Source organism: Bidens hawaiensis, unplaced genomic scaffold (genome assembly GCF_021521415.1).
Source record: "Bidens hawaiensis isolate Kalapana, Puna unplaced genomic scaffold, B.hawaiensis_p1.1 tig00026182_1, whole genome shotgun sequence".
NCBI classification, from domain to species: Eukaryota; Viridiplantae; Streptophyta; class Magnoliopsida; order Asterales; family Asteraceae; genus Bidens; species Bidens hawaiensis.
In genome coordinates, this window is record NW_027494208.1 from 1 (window position 1) to 10345 (window position 10345).

The 10345-nt window shown below is 36.7% G+C and overlaps 1 protein-coding gene across 1 annotated transcript; it reads right to left on the minus strand.

Moving 5' to 3' along the window:
- Positions 1-3382: 3382 nt before the first annotated feature.
- Positions 3383-5863, minus strand: LOC143572972 (protein phosphatase 2C 3-like). Its single transcript, XM_077057978.1, has 3 exons — positions 4779-5863; positions 3737-4051; positions 3383-3499 (listed from the first exon to the last, which is right to left on the minus strand). Exons 1-3 carry the CDS (start codon positions 5271-5273, stop codon positions 3383-3385), a joined length of 927 nt encoding a protein of 308 aa, XP_076914093.1. The 5' UTR covers positions 5274-5863.
- Positions 5864-10345: the final 4482 nt, after the last annotated feature.

Consider the following 10345-nt stretch of genomic DNA (forward strand, 5'->3'; position numbering starts at 1 on the left):
CACATTTTCCGGATTATACCATTAAAAGAGTAAGGCTTGATAATGCGGGAGAATTTACATCACATGCTTTTGATGATTATTGCATGTCTGTGGGGATTGTTGTAGAACACCCTGTTGCTCATGTACACACACAAAATGGCTTAGCCGAGTCGTTGATCAAACGCCTACAGCTAATAACTAGACCATTAATAATGAGGACAAAACTCCCTGTTTCTATTTGGGGTCATGCAATTATGCATGCTGGATCATTAATCCGCGTGAGACCAAGTGCAAATCATAAATACTCCTCCCACACAACTTGTTTCTGGAAATGAGCCAAATATCTCTCATCTTAGAATTTTTGGTTGTGCTGTGTATGTTCCTATTGCACCACCACAACGCACAAAAATGGGTCCCCAAAGAAGGTTGGGAATATATATTGGATATGAAACATCTTCCATCATAAGATACCTTGAACCTTTAACAGGTGATGTATTTACAGCACGTTTTGCTGATTGTCATTTTAACGAGACAATGTTCCCGACATTAGGGGGAGAAATGAAAAGGCAAGAAAGAGATATATCATGGTGTGTGCCATCATTGTTACACCTAGACCCAAGATCAAAACAAAGTGAGACAGAGGTTCAAAAAATAATACATCCACAAGAAATTGCAAATCAGTTACCTGATGCATTTACTGATATAAACAGGGTCACTAAATCTCATATACCAGCTGCTAATGCTCCAGCTCGAGTTGAGATTCCAAGCAAGCAAAACCATAATAATGCACCTCATGAATCTCAAAAACGTTTAAAACGTGGAAGGCCAATCGGTTCAAAGGATAAAAATCCTCGAAAAAGAAAGGGTTCTGAGAAGGATACTGACCCTAAGGAAGGAATGATTGACAAAACCTTTCCTCAGGAAAGAATAAATGATATAACATTTTCTCAGGAAGAAATAAATGATTCCAATAAAGAATTGTCAATAAACTATGGTAAATCACATATAATGTGGGATCGAGATGAAATGGAAAATATTGATGATATATTTTCTTATTCTGTGGCAAGCGATATCATGGAAGAAAATGATGACCCTGAACCAAAATCTATAGATGATTGTAAAAATCGACAAGATTGGAACAAATGAAAAGATGCTATGCAAGCTGAATTAAACTCACTAAACAATCAAAAGGTTTTTGAACCTATTGTCATTACACCAAAGTCAATGATACCTGTAGGATATAAATGGGTTTTTGTGAGAAAACGAAATGAGAAAAATGAAGTTACAAGATATAAAGCAAGACTTGTAGCTTAAGGTTTTTCTCAGAGGCCAGGAATTGACTATGAAGAAACGTATTCTCCTGTCATGGATGCTATTACGTTTAGATATTTAATCAGCTTAACAGTCTTTAAAAATTTAGAGATGCGCCTTATGGATGTTGTCACAGCTTACTTGTATGGATCACTAGATAGTGACATCTATATGAAAATTCCCGAAGGATTTAAACTCCCCGATGCAATAAGCTCAAAGCCTAAGGAAATGTATTCCGTCAAATTATAAAGATCCTTGTATGGACTGAAACAATCTGGAAGGATGTGGTACAATCGTTTGAGTGATTATTTGATAAGCAAATGATACACAAATAATCTTATTTGTTCATGTGTCTTCATCAAGAAGACAGCATCAGGATATGTGATCATAGCTGTGTATGTTGACGATCTAAATTTAATTGGGACACAAAAAGAAATTAATGAAGCAATTGCTCTTTTAAAGAAAGAATTCGAAATGAAAGATCTTGAAAAAACCAAATATTGTCTTGGTTTACAAATTGAACATATGCATAATGGGATACTTGTGCATCAGTCAACTTATACTGAGAAACTCTTAAAACGTTTCAATATGGACAAAGCAAATCCTTTAAGCACACCGATGGTTGTTAGATCACTCAATGTTGACAATGATCCATTTCGTCCTTCCGAAGATAATGAAGAGATTCTTGGTCCCGAAGTACCATACCTCAGCGCAATTGGAGCACTTATGTATCTTACAAACTGTACAAGACCTGACATTTCTTTTGCAGTTAATTTATTGGCAAGATTTAGTTCATCCCATACTAAAAGACATTGGAATGGCATTAAACATATTTTTCGGTATTTAAAAGGAACTGTTGATTTAGGTTTATTTTATCCTAACGATTCAAAAGAAGGGTTAGTTGGTTATGCAGATGCAGGTTATTTATCTGATCCCCATAAAGCAAAATCTCAAACTGGATACGTATTTAAGAATGGAGAAACTGCGATTTCATGGCGTTCTCAGAAACAAACACTCATTGCAACATCTTCAAATCATGCTGAAGTCATTGCATTGCATGAAGCTTCAAGAGTGTGTATGGTTAAGATCTATATCACGACACATATTAATTTCTTGTGGACTAGAGAAAGATCGAATTCCAACTCCTATCTATGAAGATAATGCAGCTTGTGTCTCGCAAATGAAGGAAGGATATATCAAAAGTGACAGAACAAAGCATATACCACCAAGATACTTTGAGTATACTCGATACCTTATTAAAGACAAACAGGTTGAAATGAGATATGTCCAGTCTAGCAACAACTCAGCTGATCTTTTCACAAAAGCGCTTCCCACAGCAACATTCAGGAAACATGTTCATGATATTGGCATGCGCCATGTACGAACAATGTAACGACCTGCAATTTGAGGGGGAGCTATATACTGCACTCTTTTTCCCTTAGCTAAAGTTTTTTCCCATTGGGTTTTCCTTTAGCAAGGTTTTTAATGAGGCAGTACTTCAAGACCCCGACGTTTTGAAATGGTGTCATCCAAGGGGGAGTGTTATGAATTATTGATGGATGATGGATGACACATTTGTCAAACATCTTTAGTCACACGAACACTCCAAATGAAATATAATAGTGGAGATTGTCGGTAGATTTACTTTTTGAATAGTAGATTTGATATTATAAATAGCATGTATTTGTAACGAAGTTATCCATCCCCGGTAGAACTAACAATTCACATATATCTCTTCATTCTCTTGTCTCTTAGATATAATAAAGTTCAATTATTACTTCAATAATCTTGTTATAGTTAGAGCTAATATTATAACAACTTTTAAGTTTTAAGAGGTATTTTATAACATTGTTCAAAGAATAGTTAACGTTATTGCTGGTATCAAAAGTTGGTATCAAATACTAACTTTTACGTAAAAACTGTAGAAATAACTTACCGTAGTTATTATTACTTTACACCTTTTGAACTAAAGGTAATATTACTAATTTATTTTGATATTCACTACTTCAAAACAGTTAAGCTAATCATAAATACTTTAATTATTTATATATTTAGTTTAGCATATGAATTTCATTTGTACGGAAAGTTAACATTAAATCTCACCGATGGCTCTTGACATGGCGAGAACACCGAGAACTCTAGCACCTTCCCAATATATCACTCTCCCGCCTGCAGCTTGAATCCGATTAAGTTCATCTGGACGATCCGGCTACATACATAGAAACATATCAGAACTATAAAATATTAATCCAAACATACAATTTTATATATATAATTTGGATTAAATACAAATAAAATTAATGTGCTAAACGTGATAATCAAGTAGAGACTCATTACATAATTACCTTACATGTATATATAATTAATCAACTTAATTCTCACGTTTAGCACGAATTTGTACGTGACTAACAATTAATAATCACTAACAAACAATTAAGTAACCAACCTTGTGATCACTTGATAGAGGAACCGCTTTACCATTTCGACAAAGAACAGCTCTTGAATCCCCACAGTTCGCAACAATAATTTTATCCGGTGTGGTGATTGCAACAACAGCAGTTGATCCAACCGCATCAGAGTCAGGAGCTTGAAGCTCACACCGGCAGTTACCACCGAATGTGCCTTTGTTCAAGTCGGTCACTTCTTTATCCATTCGGTTAAAGCTTCGCTCCATCGTCTTCGTCCATTCGGTTAATTCGAGCTTTTGGTTCAATTCTTCTTTCACTAACACGTGCAATCGATCCTTACACCTCGTTGCCACCTGTCATAATTAAACAAAAAGTTCTATCACTCGTGAATTTAGTTTGTTACACGTTGAATTTCAAATTATGTAATTTAAAGTTTTATTTTTTTGAACGTCAAAACTTTTTTCAAAATGAACTCGGCTAGTAACAAACTAGTCCACGAGACAAAATTACAGACCACGTAATTTAGAGTTTAATAAAAATGAACTCGGCTAGTAACAAACTAGCCGGGATGAAACAAAATTACAAAGACCAACGTAATTTATAGTTTAATAAAAAACGAACTCGGCTAGTAAAACAAAATTTAGGCCGACGTAATTTATAGTTTAATAAAAAACGAACTGGCTAGTAACAAACTAGCCGAGACGAAACAAAATTACCGACCGACGTAATTTATAGTTTAATAAAAAAGGAATCCGGCTAGTTTGTTACGTTTTTGTTACAGTTTAGTAACAAATGTAACAAACTATCCGGGAGACCAAATTACTTACCGACGTAATTTGAGTGTAATAAAAAGCGAACTCGGCTAGTAACAAATTAGCCAAGACGAGCCAAAATTACGGGCGACGTAATTTATAGTTTAAAAGAAATGAACTCGGCTAGTAACAAATTAACTAGCCAGGACGACACATAATTACGGACCGTACCTAATTTATAGTTTAATAAAAATGAACTCGGCTAGTAACAAACTAGCCACGACGAGACAAAATTACAAACCAACGTAATTTATAGTTTAATACATACATGAGAACAACCATGGCCGTCGTACACTCCAAAATAATGAAGACTAGACGTTTGATTATTATCATGATTACTTAAAAACGACGGATAAATCGCCACCGCGTCTTCCATATCCCTCCGCCGTCCACAAACCGACGCAACGCCGAATTTCGGTAACGCTTCACCGTTAACTAACACCGTAGATCCTACAGGTCTCAAAATAGCATCAACTAACGGTTTATGTTTAACACCACCTTCATCCTCCTCTTTCGAAATAAACCCATTGCAGGACATCTTCGACGGGGTGACCAACAACCGCGCTTGCTTGGCTCCGTTGTCCGTTTCAAGCGCGGTTGCCGGCACTCCGGCGACGAAATTCACGCGGCGGAGGTTCATGTGCTTACGCCGCGCGGCTTTTGAGTTAGCTTGGCGATGTTGCAAAGCTAACTCACAAGCCGGAGTGGCGTCGTTAGCGTTAGTATCGTTAGCGCTAACGACGCCGCAACAAATCTCCGCCATCTTTTGAAAGAATCACAAAAACAACAGGTTTGTGTGAGACTAAACTGGTGTAAATTAAGTGACTGACATCATCAATCACTGAAACACAAAAAACCACACAGAGAGTCTGAAAATGAAATGAAAATGAATAATAAGTTATGAAGAAGAATGAAAAGAATTGAAGGCATAAAAACTTGAGAGAAGTGTTTAAAGGGGACAGTGAGGGACCTCAATGGAAGCTTTTTGGTGTCGCCACGGGGTGACTGCCCGGGCTGACCGACGGGCAAGGGGCAACTGATCGAGTGACGTGTGGGAGTATGGTTAAGAGAGTGGTTCCCAGCCTAAAAACCTAGCAAACTAATCTGGGCCGTTGATTTGTGATCTGATCGGACGCGTGTGCTGTGAGCTTTTTCGTGCGGGAGACGTGGACCAATCAGGTGAACACACGGCGGGTGGAGAGTAATTTCACGGTCTGACACGCATGTGGTCATTGTTTTGAATAAAAACAGTTGTTTTGGTTTTTTAATTAATTTTTGGGTTTAATTTGGGGAGTGAATTGAAGTCAGCTTCTCATTGGGGTACGTGGCGAAGATCGTCAAGTACGAGATTGTGTAGCTAGCGTCTGTGGTTTTTTCTATAAGGCTGAGGGGTGTGGGGGGCGCGAGAGGGGGCGTGAGTGGGGGCGCCAGCCAATAATATTGTGACGTGTGGCAGAGAGAGAAACTTGATAAGATGGGTGTTGGTAGTGGTGATAGCGCCCCGGGCCATGGTGTGGAGGGGCGCGAGAGGGGGCGCGAGCGATTTATTTTTTAATTTTTTTATAAATGTATTAAAAAAACGTATTATTAAAAAAACAAGAAATTATTTAAAAAAACACACATTAATTAAAAAAACACATTAATATATAAAAAAAAATTAAAGTACTAAAGAAAAACATTATTCTTATTATTCGGCTTCGTCTTCTTCGATCAACCTCTTCCGGATACGTTCCTTTTGTTTTTCCATCAGCATTTGGTCGACCGGATTTAGGTGGCTGAAGTCTCTTGCAAGGAAGTCCAAATCTCTCATTCTTTTTTTTTCCTTTTTGTCAATAGAGACCACCTCCATGGTTTTGTTGAATTTATTGAGAGATTCAACAAGATCGTTGTTGTTTACGGCTTCCCCCTCAGCCGGTTTTTTCCCCCTGGAGTTCCCTTCCCAATGGCCGCCTCCTCGGCGGTGAAGACGTTTCCTCCCCCGCAACGGTTAGGTCGAATCCAACCCGGCAATCCGACCCGACGGAAGTGCTGTACGCTCCAGACGAACTAGTTTTAGTCCGTTTCGGCCCTACTTCCGCATCAAGGTCCGGCGCCACCAGCTCAACCCACTTGGAACACCTTCTCAACCTCTCCCACACCTTTACACCGTCCCACGTCTTCACCGTCCCATACCTCCGCAGGCACTCCTGCTTCCACTCTTCGACAGTGAAATTATAGACCGCCAAATCGTCACTGCCACTTGGTCTCATACGACCGGCGTTCCTGTTGAACAGATTAGTAAACAAGCCGACAAATTTTCTGATTTCGGTCCACCGACCCGAAATCATATCGGCGTTCCGCTCTGTACTCCCAACGAGCGAATAGAACGTCTCCCTAACCTTTGTCCAAAAGACCTTGCTCTTTTGGTAGTCCGCTGCAAAATGCATAATAAATTTGTATGTCATTTAACTTTTTTATTTAACTTTTTTATTAAAAATCATTTTTAAAAACGTTAAAACAATTACCGCAACGCCGATCCTCAGAAGTGGCTATCCAAGCCCGACACAGGGCTTCCTTCTCATCCGATGACCACGGAGTGATTTTCCGTTTCGCCCTTCCGGTCGAAGCCGAACCCGACCCGTCCGTTGCAACTTGTTTTTTCCGGTGGACGCGTCTTCTTTGTCCTGCAGCTTCACCTTCTGGTTCTGGTTCTTGTGTCTCCGGAACTACAAAGTTAGGAGACGGTTGTATGTTGGATGGTTGAAAGCCGGATGGTTGTTGCGACCCCGAATAAAACATCGGTTGGTCCGGTGCCGACCATAAATCGTCGTAACTGTAATCTGATTCTAGGTTTGGGTACCAATTTCCAGCCATGTTTTTAAAAAAAGGTTTGGAAGATGGGGTGATTTCGGGTTTTGGGTGTGGTATGTGATATTGGTTTGGGTTTGATATATGTTTAATACAGAGAAACAAAATCGAGTTGGATATAGGTTTGATATGGGTTTGTTATTATATATAGGAAAAAAAAACGTTTTTTTTTTTAATATAACACAAACCCAACGGCTCTATTCACGATTTCCAAGAAAATTTCACGCCAATCTCAGCCGCTAGCACCCTGGCGCCTGCCTCGTTTTCCGCTCTCGCGCCCCTCTCGCGCCCCTATCGCGCCTCGGTGGTGTGGTGCTCGCGCCCCGGGGCGCGAGCGTCTGGTCTCTTGCGCCCTTCCTAGCGCTCCACACCCCTCAGCCTAAGGGAATAATAATGACATGAAAATATCTAGGGGTATCAATCAATTGCTTTGGGACGGTATTGCTTAAACTCACACGTAATAATCAAAATTGTGAAAAACAAAATTTTGTTTTGGTTTAAGGTTAAAATTACTAAATTAGACCCTAAACTCACACGTAATCTTTCAACCATTTGAGAAGAAATACTTTCATTTCATATATAAGTTTGATTCGATTATTAATCGTTTTCGATATACATTTGGGCTTAAAGTATGAAAATATTAGCCTAAGTTAATGAACTTTTTACTAATGTTCAACCTAAGTCTTTTGTTAAATGTATATTAATGAATTGGGTTTTAAGACTTTTGGTTGAGAATAATAAATTTGAAACTATGGAACATCTAACAAGTTTGGTTAGATATAATGTTTTCAGTTTTTGAAAGAAATAAAACAGTACAACGAAAGTAATTTGTAATTGCGGGTTATTAGTTGTTTGAATATATTATTTTCGCACATTATGTTGCTTAATTCAATGATTAATCGGTTTCTCTTCACCCTATATTATATCAAGTATTGGTTCCAACAAATTAAAAGATAAATAAATTAAGTAAATTTTTGTTTAGATAAAAGTATAAAACCCTTCTTATATCTCTTCATTAATCTTAAAGCATATTCAAGTTCACATGTGTTTAAAAATTTAAAAACCATAACTGTAAAGCACACAAATATAAGTTTAAAGTAGCTAAAATACCACGCGATAATAATTTCAAATTTTAAAATACAAATAGTATGGAATAAGAAATAAAGTATTAGCTATTCGATTTAAATATCTGTAATTGACATTTATTATTAATGAATTTGGCCCAAACAACATAATTAAATATAATATATGTTTAAATTTGAATTTTGAATCGAATAATAAATCATAAATTCGTGTTAGTTTCATATTCGATTACTATACTCGAATACGGATTTTAAAACCTAATTCGAATCTTGATAATTGTATTCGAATCGAATCGAATTACGAATCAAATTCTAAACACCCATAATATACAAAAACGAACGATTAAAACATCATGCTGGTAAAGTGATTTATTTCAAGTAGTTGTGGATTCTAATCATACGAAGTGTCAGGTACAATAATTTTAGGAGTAAAGAAGGTATATGTGGAGTGTGTGCATCCATCGATAAAAAGAAAACATAGATGAACAATTATTTTTCTATTAAATTCAAATATCATAAATTTTCTTTAAAAAATATACAAATAAGTTTCATTTTTTAAAGGAAAAAAAATAATATTTTATTAACATTTAACACAAATTAAGCTGTATTTGAATAATGGATAAGCGAGCAAATGCTAATAAGCTATGTCATTACCTCTTTTTGAATTGCAAAACCAGATTTATATTATACACTGGTAATTATACACGATACAAAATCAAACAAATTTAACTTTATTGGTTTTCATGGAAAAATTAGTTGTGTTACTTAGTGTATAAACAAAGATATACGTATTGTAATTAGTAGAGAAAAAATAGATTACGATAATACATTAACGTGCGATAGGTACGCGAATACCTTATATTCGCGAAATCGATTCATAAATCGCATATCAACTTCTCGGAATCATCAATACATATCCAATTAATCACTGATTCACCGAAAAAAACAATTTTGGATCGTTAATCGATCAATATTTTACTTTTTTTTCACGAAAACCATTTGCTGAGCGTTTTAGTTTTGGTTGTGCGTTTTAGAATTTTTTGCCTTGAATGGTTTTGTTTTTATCTTTGAGCGTCTCACGTACCTATCATATGTTAAGCAATTATTGTATACGGTAACATCACCCGTAATTAATATTACTATAAATTATGAGCATGTTTAGTTAAAAAAACAAAAACAACCGATTATTCGGAAAAACGTAAAAAAGAAAAGAACACGTGTAAATGAATGAGGGGTGATGTTGAGAGGTGGGACCAATGGTTTGACGGTCCTGCGGAAATTAGTACATCTCGATCCGAGAGGTTGATGCGTTTCCTTTTAGACACGTGTTTTGTTTCAACCTTAATTACAATTTTATTTTGTTTTTACAATAATCTCATTCAAAGCATAAATCCATACAACCATCAAATTGGTTTAGAAATTCCATACTCATCATATTGGTATTGTGATATCTAGTCTCATGTAACACATGAATGTAAAATTTTTTTTTCAAACAACAATATTTATAAAACAAACAGCCTACCAACCCGTTAACAAGCAGCTAGCGGACGAGACAAAACACCACACGAAAATAACACTATTACAAATCAAATCTCATCCATTTTTCCCAGTCTATAACCACACTATTCGACCTATATTTAATCCAAATGAACGACAAAAACTTGATTTCGCCAATTATTTTTCTGCCTTTATAGGGATATCTGAGAAACCGAAACTGTTACGGGCTCGCCGTAAGCTCCAACAGCCAACCAAAATGATCGATTGCACTATTCTTTTCTTATTGAAGTGGCCTGGGATGTGTTTATAGACATTAAACAGGTCGCTTATCGTAAACGCAAAAATGGGAGGGATTTTACACCATTTGCTAATTTCTTGCCACACCAACGAAGCAACAAAACACCCTGTG

What these genes read in the sequence shown, in the direction of transcription:
- LOC143572972 (XM_077057978.1), bottom strand. Translation starts at nt 5,273, where the DNA reads ATGGCGGAGATTTGTTGCGGCGTCGTTAGCGCTAACGATACTAACGCT. An exon ending in ACGGCCATGGTTGTTCTCAT is followed by an intron (nt 4,052 to 4,778) that starts GTATGTATTAAA and finishes TAATTATGACAG; the next exon opens with GTGGCAACGAGGTGTAAGGA. An exon ending in CTCTATCAAGTGATCACAAG is followed by an intron (nt 3,500 to 3,736) that starts GTTGGTTACTTA and finishes CTATGTATGTAG; the next exon opens with CCGGATCGTCCAGATGAACT.